General features: G+C 39.4%; 1 protein-coding gene across 1 annotated transcript in view; it reads left to right on the top strand.

Annotated features, from left to right (window-relative positions):
* Window positions 1–14,875, top strand: part of prtga (protogenin homolog a (Gallus gallus)) — a gene marked incomplete at both ends in the record, with an annotated part of 31,497 nt that overhangs the window by 5,504 nt on the left and 11,118 nt on the right. The window contains 8 exons of the mRNA XM_080028382.1: window positions 7,664–7,808; window positions 8,014–8,147; window positions 8,767–9,063; window positions 9,164–9,323; window positions 9,692–9,939; window positions 11,631–11,795; window positions 13,003–13,308; window positions 14,174–14,362. Of these exons, the coding sequence (XP_079884508.1) occupies window positions 7,664–7,808; window positions 8,014–8,147; window positions 8,767–9,063; window positions 9,164–9,323; window positions 9,692–9,939; window positions 11,631–11,795; window positions 13,003–13,308; window positions 14,174–14,362 (1,644 nt within the window). The remainder of the gene's footprint in view (window positions 1–7,663; window positions 7,809–8,013; window positions 8,148–8,766; window positions 9,064–9,163; window positions 9,324–9,691; window positions 9,940–11,630; window positions 11,796–13,002; window positions 13,309–14,173; window positions 14,363–14,875) is intronic.

Below are 14,875 nucleotides of genomic sequence, written 5' to 3'. Positions count from 1 at the left end.
AGGTTTTTCCATGGTCCCTACTGATGCTCCAGGCTATCAATTGAGCATGCAGATTGCAGGACCAGGAGATGATCAATTTTAATGTCTCCCCTCAAAGGTTAGATCCTAGGGGGGTGGTTTGGGTTGGGAATGGTCGGGGGGCCGTCTTTGCCATCCACATTGCTGGTCTAGGTGAACACAGCATAACTGAGCACAAACCAGGTTGTACTTTTAGAAGGATTAATAATTGCTTTGGATTTGTTTTTACCCCAGAATGTCTCTTCAGTGGAAAATAATGTGGTTTATTACAGAATAATTGTGACAGTTGAATTTTGCAAAACCTCACAGGTCATATATTGTGTTCACTTTGAGATCAGATCGGAGATAGAAAGTGCGTTGTTTAAGATGTGTTTTAGACGTGTAAAATGTGCTTCAGTATTTCAGCGTTTGAAAATGGAGCTGAGGTTTCTTGTAGAATCACATTGTAGAGATGTTTCTGTGCATAGTGTTATTTAGAATGAGACCAGTAAAAACAAATTGCATAAATTGAAAGGCCAAAAAAAAAATCCACTGCTTACTTAGTGCCCTTTTTCAGTTGGATGTATTAAAGAAATAAAAAAAGGTTGCAAATATTTTCCATTAAGATTAAGCGATTAGTGGATGTTAATTATTTCGGTGTACCTCTAGCAGCTCACTCACGTGCCGGTATACGTAGGCTACACTGGGCTGAGAAACTGACCACAGTAACCGGAGGAGAGAGAGCTGAACTAATTCCTGGTAAGGGAACCTTTGTTTGGGCCTGACCTGTCCATTGACCTCCAGTTTCTTGAGCTGCCGGGATCAGCAGGCCCATCTGCTGTTACATGCTGAAGTGAAAAAAAGCAAAAACAGCTTCACTCTTCAGGTTCAGTTTGGACGAGTGATTCAGTTAGCGATTACAATGTACAGAAGTGAATCAGGAAAGCGTCATATTGACAGATTCATATTCGTATATCTTTTGTAGGGGTGGTAGGCGTGATTCCTATGTTCTGCGATTCATAATTCGCAAAATCGATTTAAAAAAAATATAGGGGAGAGTGGCCTAAGTTGTGCAACTTTTCACTCAAAGTGACTTTAAAGTAAGGCCTTGACAGTAAAGTCTCCAACTCAAATATGTACATATATTTCAGGGTGTTGTGCATCCCTGGCAATAAAAACTTTGGATCTGGAATAAACTGTTGAAGAAATATAGCTTTCGGAAAAAAAGTTGTCTTGTTGCACAGCTTGCCCCCGGTGTGGTGTAAGTTGTGCGGTTGGAGAGAATACCATGGGGTAAATTGTGCCATTGCTATATATCTCATAAACTGTAATGCAAGACAAATCCATTAGACAATCACTTATTTAAGGTGTATTTAAAGTAAATAAAGTAAATAGTTGACAAAGATTGAAGGACAATTTTCTTAAACAAGGCCTAGCAGATCTAATGGTTTTACCTGCAAAGCTCACAATGACAAAGTCACCATCATCATCTTTCTGGACATCTGAACTCTCATCAGTGGTGTCGTTAAGTGGAATTGAGATGTCACTCTCTTCTGAGCTACTGTAGACAATCACTTTCTTTTGGTGACCAGCATATACAGCCATGCCACTGGCACAACTCTCAGAAATGTACTTTGCACTAGTTGCTCTGTGCTTGTGGAACCAACTGCCACCTGACAAATGTGATTCCCCCTACATTTCTGCCTTTAAATCAAGGCTCAAAACCCATATGTACACCCTGGTGTTTCCACCCCATTAACTATCTTACCTCTGCACTACTATCTGTGTTTATGTGGATGTATGGGCTTTACGTCTTTTATTTTGGTTATTGTTATTTTACCTTCATTGTTTACCTACTGAATGCACTATGTACAGCACTTTGGACAGTGCAAACTGTTATAAATGTGCTTTTATAAATACATGTTACTTACTTTCTTACTTACTTATAACTCACCTAGGTCCTTTGGCACAAATCACCCCAACGCCAGAATTTTGGATAATAAGCATGATGCAGCAATTTAGGGCTGACATCGTGCTAACTGTATAGACTCAAAATGTAGCATACCAAAGCACTAAAACATGTGTCAAATGTTTTCAAACGTGTCTATAATTGTTCAGACAGCAGAACACAGTTACACATAAAACACAATACAAAATACAAGTTCGATATTAAGTACAGTTGTAAAACATAAAAATAAGATTCTTAACTAAAAACATTCACAATTTCCGATGGAGTCCAACTTCAAACTCTTAACAACAGCCTTAAATTTGTTTTGAGTTACTAGCTTAAGCTGCTTTTGCAGGTTATCCCATGACGACGGCGCAAAAAACTTAAAAGCTGTTTTACCCAGCTCTGTACGAGCTTGAGGAACAGTCATGAGCACCATGTCCTGAGACCTTAACGCATGGGGGACACATTTTCTGGACATATACGATGACAAATAACAAGGGAGTTTACCTAAGATCGCCTCGTAAATAAAAACATACAAGTGACTAAGTCGTCTCATAAAAAGAGAAGGCCAGTTTACTCTTGAGTACAGTGTACAGTGATGGGTTAAGGCTCTGCTGTTTGTAATGAACCTCAAGGCTCCATGGTATACAGTGTCCAACATATGTAGACAGTGAGCTGATGCATTCATGTACAACAGATCACCATAATCAAGAACCGGCAAGAAGGTAGCTTCGACTAATCGTCGTCTGGCCTCGAGAGAGAAACATGACTTATTCCTAAAGTAAAAACCTAACTTTAGTTTCAGTTTTTTCACCAGGTTTTGTATGTGGGTTTAAACGACATGTGGTCATCAATCATAAATCCCAAGTATTTTTAAGTAGTTACAACCTCAATTTCATTACCTTGGGAAGTTAAAATTTTCTGATTTAACACAATCTTTCTGGAATTTGAAAATACCATAAGTTTGGTTTTATCAGCATTGAGAACAAGCTTCAGTTGACAAAGCTGAGCCTGCACTTGATCAAAAGCACTTTGCATATAAACAAAAGCCTTACTGAGCGAGGATGCACAACAATAAATTACACTGTCATCCGCATAGAAATGGAAAGCTGCATTTGGGACATTTTGTCCAAGGCTATTAATATACAAAGTAAATAATAGCGGTCCCAGAACTGAACCCTGGGGAACTCCCTTACGCACTGTAAGCATCTCTGAAGTAAATCCATCAAACTGAGTAGCCTGAGTTCTGTCAGTGAGATAGTTGACAAACCATCCCACAGTATGATCAGAGAAACCAATCTTAATAAGTTGCTGTATCAGAATGTGATGGTCCACAGTGTCAAACGCTTTAGATAGATCAATAAAGAGAGATACACAATGTTGTTTTTTATCTAGAGCTTCTATGATGTCATTTAAAACTTTCATGGCAGCAGTAGTGGTGCTATGATTTTTTCGGAACCCTGATTGATGTACAGATAATATTTGATGAGTATGGACATAATCTTTAACCTGCTCACTAACCAGGGATTCCATGACTTTTGATAACACTGAGAGGTTTGAGAGTGGTCTGTAATTATTTAAAATGTTTGGATCCCCTCCTTTTAGTAGGGGTAGAACATAAGCAGCCTTCCAGATCATAGGGATTTTGTTTGAAGCCAATGAGAGATTAAAAAGATGTGTCAATGGTTCAGCTATTAGGTCTGCTGCTAATTTCAAAAACCTTGGTTCCAAGTGATCCGGACCAGACGGTTTTCTAGGGTTCAAATGCTTTAAGGCTTTGTGAACCTCAGCAACAGTAAAAGGGGTAATATTAAAAATGTGGTGTACATCACTAGCATTGTTACCCAAATTTACAGATTTCACTGCAGAATGTGAGGCAGAATTGAACAAAAACCCAGAAGAAATAAAATGCTCATTAAAACAGTTTAACATTTCAACCTTATCATGAACAGTAATGGAGTCTTTGACTATACAAGAAGGTAATTCATATGAGTTTTTAGAAGCAGATAATGATTATATATATATAGGGGAGAGTGGGGGGAGCTATGCCACTTTTTACTCAAAGTGACTTTAAAGTGAGGCCTTGACAGTAAAGTCTCCAACTAAAATATGTATGTATATTTCAGGATGTGGTGCATCCCCCGGTGCGGGGGAAGTTGCTCCTAGAGAATAGAGAATACCATGGGGTAAATTGTGCCATTGATATATATCTCATAAACTGTAATGCAAGACAAATTCATTAGACAATTACTTATTAAAGGTTTATTTAAAGTAAATAAAGTAAATATTTTACAAAGATTGAAGGTCAATACTCATAAACAAGGTATGGTAGATCTAGATTGTTTTACCTGCAAAGCTCACAATGACAAAGCCACCATCATCATCTTATGGCCATCTGAACTCTCATCAGTGGTGTCGTTAAGTGGAATGGAGATGTTCTCTTCTGAGCTACTGTACACAATCAATTTCTTGTTGGTGACCAGTGTATACAGCCATGCCACTGGCACAACTCTCAGAAATGTACTTCGCACTAGCTGCTCCGTTCTTGTGGAACCAACTGCCACCTGGCATATGGGATTCCCCCTCCATTTCTGCCTTTTAAATTAAGGCTCAAAATCCATCCTGGCTTTTCCTCCCCATTAACTATCTTACCTCTGCACTACTATCTTTGTTTATATGTGGATGTCTGGGCTTTATGTCTTTTCATTTTGTTATTTTTCCTTAATTTCTTAACTACTGAATGCACTATGTACAGCACTTTGGACAGTGCAAACTGTTATAAATGTGCTTTTATAAATACATTTTACTTACTTACTTATAACTCACCCCAGGCCCTTTGGCACATATCATCCCAACCCCAGAATTTTGGATAATTAGCATGATGCAGCAGTTTAGGGCTGACATCATGCTAACTGTGTAGACTCAAAGTGTAGCATACTAAAGCACTAAAACATGTGTCAAATGTTTTAAAACTTATCTATAATAGTTCAGACACAATAATCAAAAAACCTTGATCATGGAAATTTTACTTCGAAAGGCAAGACAAACGTTTTTTGAGCTTAAATGTGCTTATATCTTATTCCATTGGTCTCCCTTCTTTACAGGATGATTTCCAATTTCTTGTATCATTATAGAAACAAGGGGTGGCACTACTTCCCCACTTGCTCAACTCAACCCACTCTCCCATATATATATATATATATATGTATATATATATATATATATGTGTATATATATATATATATATGTATATATATATATATAATATGAACTATTATAGATAAGTTTTTATATATATATATATATATATATATAGTGCGAAATTCTTCATTGCGCAATTCATTCTACCTACAGTATGATGTTCTGTGTTAACAGCAAAACCAGACGTCACTGATACAGTGGAAAAGCAGTGTTTAAAAACGTCTTGGCTGGAGAACCAACTGAGTGATTTCCAGGCAGTTAGCAGGGCGGCAGTAAGCTGCAGTGCTGGTGATCTAGCAGGGGTCGTCTGCCTGAGTTGGGTGCTTTGGAATTTATGGATGTCAAAGGTGAGAGGTGAGATTGCTGAGAAGGGCAGATCGTCAGAACTGTTTTATGCTTTTGGGGAATAGGCCCTTAGGAGCTTACTTTGTGTTTTAAACTGAATGTTTTTCTTATTATATATTTTGGTGGAATTAAATAAATTACACACATGTATTCGCTTTGAAAAGGAAAAATATGTGTAATTTTTGTTTCAACATAAAAAGAATAGATGTCTGAATGAGTTAACCCAGATTCACTAAAGAAAAACAAAGTAAATCACAGAGAGCTTTCTGTGTTCGCCAACCCTAGCAGTTATGGATTTTCCACCTTGTCTTAGTAGGATCAATAATCAATGATTGTCCAGCTGTTTGTCAATCCAGCATCATTTGACTGAATGTGAAGGCAAAGTAGATAGGCACAAGATCAGTACAGCTCATCTCTCAAGCCCTGCAGTCATACCACTTCAGCATGTTTTTTTTAAGACCTGCATTAACACGTGGGAGAGGGTGTGCATGTGAAGGGGGGGTTGAGTGCTTCTCCCTACTGATGTCCTCACATCAAACAACCCAAGCGGGCTAACAGCTCAGGACTAATTTGATTTAAAAGATCTGAGAGTGATGACAGTTTGCCTCTTGTCCAAAATAAAAGATATTAGACACATACCCGAGGAACTGGGAACAAACAAACTAAACAACCTCCATGCATTTAATAAAGAGTAATTTTCATTTTTCAAGTCCCGTGTCTCTGTTCCCATCATGGCAAAATTATTTATTAATCAGAAATGCAAATTACTCCTTGTCATTTTATGGAAAAAAATTAAACTTTCTTCCTTGCCCTTGCCGAAGTAGGTGCTTTTTGGCCCACAAATGTTCGCTTGATTTGGAGGCATAAAAGTTGAAATTGAATTAGTGTTTACTCTCTATCTTTTTTTTTTAGCAGTCAGAGTTCTCTTGCTGTTAAGCACCACAACACCTGGCAACATTGCTTACACACACCCATCCATCATGGCCCTCACAGACATACAGGAGAGATTTCCTATAGACTTTTCTTGAAAGCAAAGATTTCTATGACAAAGGGTTGTGTGTCTAGAAAACTATATAGGGATGTGTGGATGTTTTGTGGGATGCTTTTCCGCACTGATAACTACACACACATGGCTTCAACTAGATGCCTGCTACTTTATGTTTCTTCTTTGCTGAGTGAGTGACTGTATGTTTGTTCAAGAGCTTTTCTGGTCTGGTCTGGAAACATTCACATCTGTTGATTTTTTCCATGTCTGCAGCGTGGATAATTCTATATAATTATGATAATGAATAAAAGGTTAGCGTGCTGTGATGCTTAGCATTTTTTGGTAAATCCCTGTATTTGCTCTATACCACAAACAGCAGTGCAATTGATTTCTTGTAATAAATGATTGACCTCAGGCTTCTGCAGTTCTTTGAGCACAGAGGGGAACGGTTCAGCAGTGGGGGGACCTTAATGGCTTTTAGGACTTTTACAACCCAGGGGGAATCACTGTCAAAGAGAACATTTATTAACGAAAGGGGCTAAAACAACTTAAATCATTATAAAATGCATACACTTCTGTTGATTGTTTGGTTCACTATCAAAGACCTTATTGTAATTCACGTTGGGCCTCATTTGCTTGCTGCTCAGCTGGTGGTTGAGTTGACAACAGCTCAGTTTCAGGGAAACACTATCCATGCAGGATGTAGCTCCTGTTTGACTCCAGTCAACACCTTCCTGCAGCACTCAGCACGTCTGTAGCTTCAGGTCATAGGCTTCTCTGTTTTCTGACGGATGGATGTTTAAAACGCATCAATGTATGTTTGGAAAGGCAGAAATCGACAATAAAATGATGATCATCCATTGATTTGGACAAGCCACATGCACTTTACTTTTATATTAATAGTGACTTAACCTCTTCTGGTGTGATTAGGGAGTTTCCATTTTATATTGATTTCATGTCTTTGTTTACTCTTTTAATTTACTTAAGTTTTATTAGCTATTTTCTGGGTCACAGTTTATGCTGTTTCTTTACCATCTCATTATGACTTACAAGAAAGTATGAGAATAAATATCGTAGAGTTATTATTTTTTTTAAGTTTCAGTTTGGGACTAGTACTACAGTACATGAAATGTGTGTTTATGTTATGTATATTAAAACATTTCGCATCCTCTGTTTTGCTGCAGGTATTTCCTCTTTTGCAATCCAGCCCAAATCAATAGTGGTGACTCAGGGCTCAGTCGCCAGGTTTTCCTGCAAAATCAGTGCTCACCCTCCTCCCATCATCACGTGGGAGTTCAATCGGGTCACGTTACCCCTTGTCAATGAAAGGTATGCACTCTGTTGCTTTCCAGTTTCATTCCATTGTTATCATCATTCACATACAGAGTACATGTGGCCAGTAGGTAGTATAAAGCGCAACATAAAGTATAACTAGTGTCCTTTCATAGCATTATAATAACTTGTTATTAAATATTTGATGTCTAAACTGCACCATAATGCAAGTGATAAATGCTCCATTATCTCTCTGGTCTAGGATCACAGTCCTGCCCAGTGGTGTTCTTCAGATCCACGGGGTGCAACGGTCACACGCTGGAAATTACCGCTGCATCGCCACCAACATTGCCAGCCGCCGCCGAAGCACGGAGGCCACCCTCACTGTAACCCCAGGTGTGTCACGCAGCTGTCTCTTTGAAAGTGTATTGTGTAAATGCATCAACAAACTTATTAGTAGTGAAGTCTGCATCACAAAGCAGAAACTTGAGTTTGTTGTCGACTGGATGGGATTGGTTTTATGAGAGAGTTAGTGTATTTACATTTTGTAACCAACACTGCAATATCACAGAAAGGTAATAGTTGTTTTTTGTTTCTCAAGCATTTGTAGACTTGTCAATAGTTTGTTTAAAATACTTTTTAAATAAATAAGTTATAGTAATCAAATAACATGAAAATAATAAAAAGTGACATAAATGAATAGATTAAAAAAAACACAGACAATAATAAAAAATAAATAATTTAATAAATATGTCAATTAAATCATGTCTTGTTTTGCACTCGTTTGGGGCATGTGGGATGGCAAACACTATTGTCGGTGTTTGGAAAAATGTGTTTTGCAGTCTGGACTGGATTATTGCATGATGAAAAAATTATAAAAAGAAAATTATTTAAAAAAGAAAAAAATACTTGTTTATTTGCTAAAGCATTTGTGACTTGCATGTCTTTTACATCACACGACCACTTGAACTAAAGCTGTCTTTCTCCCCCTCTTCCTCTCTCTCTCCCTTTGCAGCTCCCAGCCCCCAGCTTCCCCAGAGGCCACACATCATTGCCGGCCCACAGAACATTTCAGTGTCGCTGCACCAGAATGCCATCCTGGAGTGCATGGCCACAGGAAATCCCCGACCCATCATCTCCTGGAGCCGAGCTGACAGCAGGTCTATTGATGTTTACAACACCAAAGTGTTGGGAAACGGTAACCTCATCATCACAGACATCAAGCCCCAGCATGGAGGAGTCTATATGTGCAGAGCCACCACTCCAGGCACCCGGAACTACACTGTCGCTTCAGCCAATGTAACTGTGTTAGGTAAAGATATGCAGAAGTTTGGCTGCGTATGTTTGGGTTTTGTAATCGATTCATTCCAAAATCTTCTTACATATTCTCACTGATGTTGTTCTTCTTAAAGCACCACCTTCCTTGGTGGAGTGGCCGGAGAGTGTGACCCGTCCACGTGCAGGCACCGCACGATTTGTGTGCCAAGCTGAAGGAGCGCCGACGCCTCAAATCACCTGGCTCAAGAACGGACAGAGAGTTCACTCCAACGGCCGCGTCAAGATGTACAACAGGTATTTAAAGGATTGTTCCTTATCCATAAACCTCTTTCCCGGACAAGTCAAATGTATCTGCGTTTGTATGCAGAGAACAGGAAACCTAATTCCTTTTACCATGAAACTACTCATTTAACAGCCTTTCGGTTTGGCAGTTTCAAAGAATTGAAATAAATAATTCACTGCTGCCGTTACAGTAGAAAGGAATACTGAATAATTTACAGCAGAACAAATGGGAGTTTAGTTGGTTTCCCTATAATTTGTTCCTTATTCATCTGTGCTTGTTGGAGGTAATTATAGCATGACTACAACCCTGGTGAAGGAGCCTTGGGATGAAGCCATCTGTGCACATATACTCTTCATCTGTGCATGTCTGTTGCCCACAGCAAACTAGTCATCAACCAGATCATCCCTGAGGACGATGCCATCTATCAGTGCCAGGCCGAGAGCGAGCAGGGGTCGGTGCTCTCAATGGCCAGGCTCATTGTGGTGATGTCAGAAGACCGGCCCAGTGCCCCCAGGAACCTCCAAGGTGACACTGTGTCAAGCTCCGCCATCCTTCTGGCTTGGGAGAGTCCTCTCTATAACTCGGATAAAGTTATTGCTTACTCAGTGCACTACATGAAGGCTAAAGGTGAGAGAACAAATGTGAACAGTAATATTATATAATACTTGTAGTAACTTTAACACTTTACCTTTATGGTATCTTATTTTATTTTATTCTATTGTATATTTTCGATTTTGCGCACAGTAATATGGAGTCTGCCACACAGACATTTCACTGCACATACTGTAAAAAAAGTGTTGATCAGATATTATCTCTAGTGGAAGGAAACCGTTCATATATTTACATATTTTAATTAAATGGCTTTTAAAGAGATACTTCTCTGTTTGTATTGTATAGTTTAAAACAAAAAAGACCAAAAATGATGGCGCTTTTTATTTTATTTCATGTTGTCCATTGTCATTATTCGTCAAACATATGTCAACATATCATGTCAACATATCGTGCATACATTACACATAATGCACCTAGACCACCATCTTTTTTTCTCTGGGATTCGGATGTGTTATGCTAACAGTGGGTAATGTAGAGAGGTCTGGTAAACTCACTTCTTTCTTACCGAATACCTCCAGATTTAATTAAAAAAAAATAATTCTTCAGACCTAACCGATCCTGAGTGAAGCAATTCATCAGATTTCAAGCAGCTTTCTCTGGAGCCACAAAGGGCTTTATATATATTTTTTTTTTTTCACATATTCTTTAGTACTCCCAGAGGGCCCTTCCTAGAAAGTACGTTGTGGGAGCTCACTATGTCTTGTCAGTGCTATGTTGGTGGGCAGAGGTCAGGGGGAAAAAAACACTCCTTCAATAAAAGAACGACTTTTTCTTGACAAACAGGAATAGGCCCCTATAGTCCATTCCATAGTAGTTTAAAGATGCACGGTCCCTTCCTTTTGGCTGATAGTATGCATACAAAACTATTCACAAAAAGCACAAGGGTTGTAGTCTGGCAGCAGGAAAGCCTTTCAGCTGTCCTGGGAGTCACATTCAAACAATTCAACATTTCAGAACAAGATCAGCTTGTTCATTCAAGCACTTCTCTTATAATGCAACTGACTTCCTTTGGGGAAATGAAACGTACAGAATTCAACTGAATAAAAAGGAACACCTGCTCGTGCTGGTTAGGGATAAGTTGTTCAATATAAAGAAAAACAACTTGAACAACTTGAATAACTGGCATCTTTAAGGGATTCTGCACTTAATTTAGATTTTCAGCGTCTTCCGCTTAACACAATCTCCTTGGTTCCAGTCACAAAGAATAGTTGTTCATGAAAGACTATAGGACAGTACAAGCTGCACCTGAGGCTGCAGACAGAGAAGCTTGGCACTAAATCAAGTCTCTAATGAAAGGAGGAACTAATTAGCCCATGTGATGGAGTGTCCAAAAGTGTGTATTCTGTGAGAGCAGCGGGAGGGTGTGAAATGGACAGGAAGTCATTCTTTGTTACACTTTTCAGAGGGGCTTAACTGAAGCATTCAGACTCTGGAGAAAGTTTTTTAGTTTACTTCTAAAGTACCTTGTTTACCAGGTCAGAAATGACACTAGGTAATTTTTCCCCCTAGGGCATGAGTACATCTATTGTTTGACTTTGCTATTCGGCTCTAATTAAATTACTACTACTCAGTAGGTCGTTTGGGAAAACCAGTGCAAGTGAAAATGGAGAGGAACAACTTTGTTTTTAAAAACATTCATAATTTTATATATTTTGTTTTGATATAAAGCTGTTAAACCCCTTTTTGCAATGTTGTTATCCTTTCAGGATTAAACAATGAGGAATATCAAGTTGTCATTGGGAACGACACTACTCGCTACATTATTGATGACCTTGAGCCAGCTTGCAACTACACCTTCTATGTGGTGGCCTACATGCCCATGGGAGCCAGTCGTATGTCGGACCACGTGTTCCAGCACACACTGGAGGATGGTGAGGCATACACCCAGTGTGGGCTGATAAATAGTATATTCTTTTCAACAGTTAAATACACTGATATATCATGTACTAGAGTGAGATGGACAGGTACAACTAAAAACGTCCAATTCTAGGGTCAGTTTGTGGTTGATGTAGGGGAGAACGGGGTAAGTAGGCACACTTTTTACTCTAATGAGAATTGCTTATCACCTAAACATCTTTCAATAGTCATTCCTACATTAAATTGAAGCTTAAGGTGTTGGCTTGAAATATGTACCCCTCACTTTTTCTATCTTATTGTAATAAAGAAGAAATTAACCATCAAAGACACCCTTACACATTGTGACAACCAACCCCATCAAGGGGTCGGTTGTCAAACACTATGGGGTTGTTTGTCACAATGTTATCTTAATGGGAATAATCTTAAAAAGAAGGCAAGAAAGTAGAACTAAATTTGAAAGTTTAATTGCATTGTCAAGTTGAAAAATAGGCCTACATAACTTACTGTAGCCTTGGCAGCTGGTCTAGTTTGGGATGCACTGGGTTGTTTTGATTTTGTTGCCCTTTTTGCTAGCTGCCTTTTCCTGCTCTATTCTTTCCTTCTCTGGGGTGTCAGTGAGGATACAGCTTGACAATTTATTTCGTTATTGGGTTCCTTTTCTGGCTGCAGCCTTGAGATAACATGTGACAACCAACCCCCCAAAAAATGTGACGACCAACCCCAACTTGAATTTCTTGCTAGCATCAAGGCCAATAACCATCTGACAACTAATTAGCTTGCTAACCACAATCTAAAATATAGTTTACCCTTCACACTTTGTATGGGTAACAAGTGTTTTGTTATAAACCCATTGTGTAAAAGCCTAGAAGAAAAATACTGAGGAGCTAAATATTTTCAATTTGACATGAAAAACACAAACAGTCGTCTCACCTCAAATTCAGCAGTCTAACTCCAAGGAAGACTATGTAGGTGACCTCTGATCCCAATTCTGGATATTTACATACCAAAATTTCATAGACAGCGCCTTCTGGTTCCGAGATATAATGATTGTGACAACCAACCCGTGTGACAAATTACCCCGTTCTCCCCTATTTCTGTATGGCAATATTTGCTTGAGGTGACATTTTAGACTTCAAACACGTTCAAAAAGAGAATTAGTGTGTCAAGAAAAAAAAAGGTTATTTTGGTCTAAACCTTCCTTTTTCTTCTTTCGGCCCACAGTTCCCCTCCGTGCCCCTGAGCTCAGTCTCACCAGCAACAGTCCCATGGACATCCAGGTGTCATGGCAGCCCCTTCCAGACAAGCTGAGTCGTGGCCGAGTCTCCGCCTACCGTTTGTCCTATCGCACCAGTTCTGAGAGTACGGTCTCACAGGTGGAGCTACCTGGAGAGAAGAGCCAGCATCTCCTGGAGAACCTGCAGCCTGACACCATCTACCTCCTGCGTATCACTGCTGCCACCAGCGTAGGGTGGGGTGAGCAGTCTGCCTGGACGTCCCACCACACTCCAAAGGCATCCAGTGCTAGAGGTAGGCCTACAAGAGTGGTTTGAAGGTTATTCCTGAAATACCAGCATGTAACCACAAAGATCACAAAAAAGTTGTGATATTTCAAATGTGTGTAAAAAAAGTTAAAAATCACATATAAACAGAGGAATTTGCTCAATGACCTAATTTATCACTGTTTTAGACCATGAGACATAGTCAAGAGAAGAGCATCCTCTAATAATCTTGTTAAGGCATTGCGTTTGTTACTCTGTGACCTTTGCCCTGCGGTGTCAGAAACATTGGAAGGGTTTCAGTCATGGCTCATAAAGGGAGCTGGGTGGGAACAAGAATGGCTGTTTAGAGCCACATCTGAAAGCTTTGAGTTGGGGGGGGGGGATTTGTTCTTCCTGCCCATCTCCATTGCCCTCTGTTTCCAGTTTCAACTCAGACATGTTTTCTATTGGTAAACTACTTTCCCCTCATTCCGAAAATAAAAATGTGTGAAATTGCAGCCTCAACCGCTTGTGTGGTTGTCTCTGGTGTGCATTGAGTGTGAAACAGCTGGTAAAGCATCAGATGGCAGTTTCACTTTTCAAAGAAAATCCTTGTCAGGAATCTTCTCCGTCCATTACATAAACACTGGAAACAGCTGGGTGATGAGATTCCAGGTTCCAAAGAACGGCATTTTAGTTTTTTTCTGAAAAGCCTCATATGATGCTGATGGGCAGAACATTACATAAAGGGAATATACTAAGCACAGTCAGCAACCCTGTTTATTTTGACTCACGGAGCAACATTTTGATCACATTTTTTTTCTCCTTAAAGACTACTTCTTGAATTTTTTCCCAGTGCATCTCATAATATCTTAATAAAGTATTACTTTTTTGGTGTATTTTTTTTTCTTCAGTTCCTCTAGCTCCCGATCTGCATTTAGAGCCCTTAAACTGCACCACTATTTCGGTACGCTGGCAGTTAGCACCCAGGAACTCAGTCAGTGTGCAAGGCTATAGACTTTTCTACCATGAAGAGAGCCAGTCGGAGAGCGCCCCGGTTCAACTGCGTGCCTTGGATAATAAGCACACCATTGGAGGCCTTGGTGAGTTTTGTTTCAGATCATTTTAAGTATTTAGATTTTTTGACACCAACACTCAACCACCATAGCAGGTCACAGAAGCTTCATATCTATACTAGAAGTTTGTCCAGATCTGAAGTATTTAGAAAAAATATTTTTCTTAAACCTTTTAGTACGATAAGGTCCAGGTTTGTACTGCCTGTTTTGATGTGAATGTTATTCTGCAATGTTTGGCCTTGCTCGCATAACTCATAGCATTTCCAATTTGAAGAAGGATTTGAGCATAAACCCAGATATTTCTATAACCGACTGACACTCTCAAAGTTGAATTTTTGCTTTCATGTTTAGGCTAAGCAAAACTTCAATGTATAAGTTTGTGATGGACAAGTTTGGTTAAGGACCAGCCAGCAGCATTATCTATTGACAGCCAAGCTTATGAGGCTTAAGTCTTGTCATGTGTCACCATTATCTGTGGAGCAGAACAGCACAACATCCCACCTCAATGACCTCCCAACCTCTGCGCAGGATTTCAGTATG

The sequence above is a fragment of the Ammodytes marinus genome, assembly GCF_949987685.1.
Source record: "Ammodytes marinus genome assembly, chromosome: 1".
Taxonomy (NCBI): domain Eukaryota; kingdom Metazoa; phylum Chordata; class Actinopteri; order Uranoscopiformes; family Ammodytidae; genus Ammodytes; species Ammodytes marinus.
The sequence above is the reverse complement of the archived record's forward strand: the minus strand, read 5'-3'. Positions and strand labels throughout refer to the sequence as shown.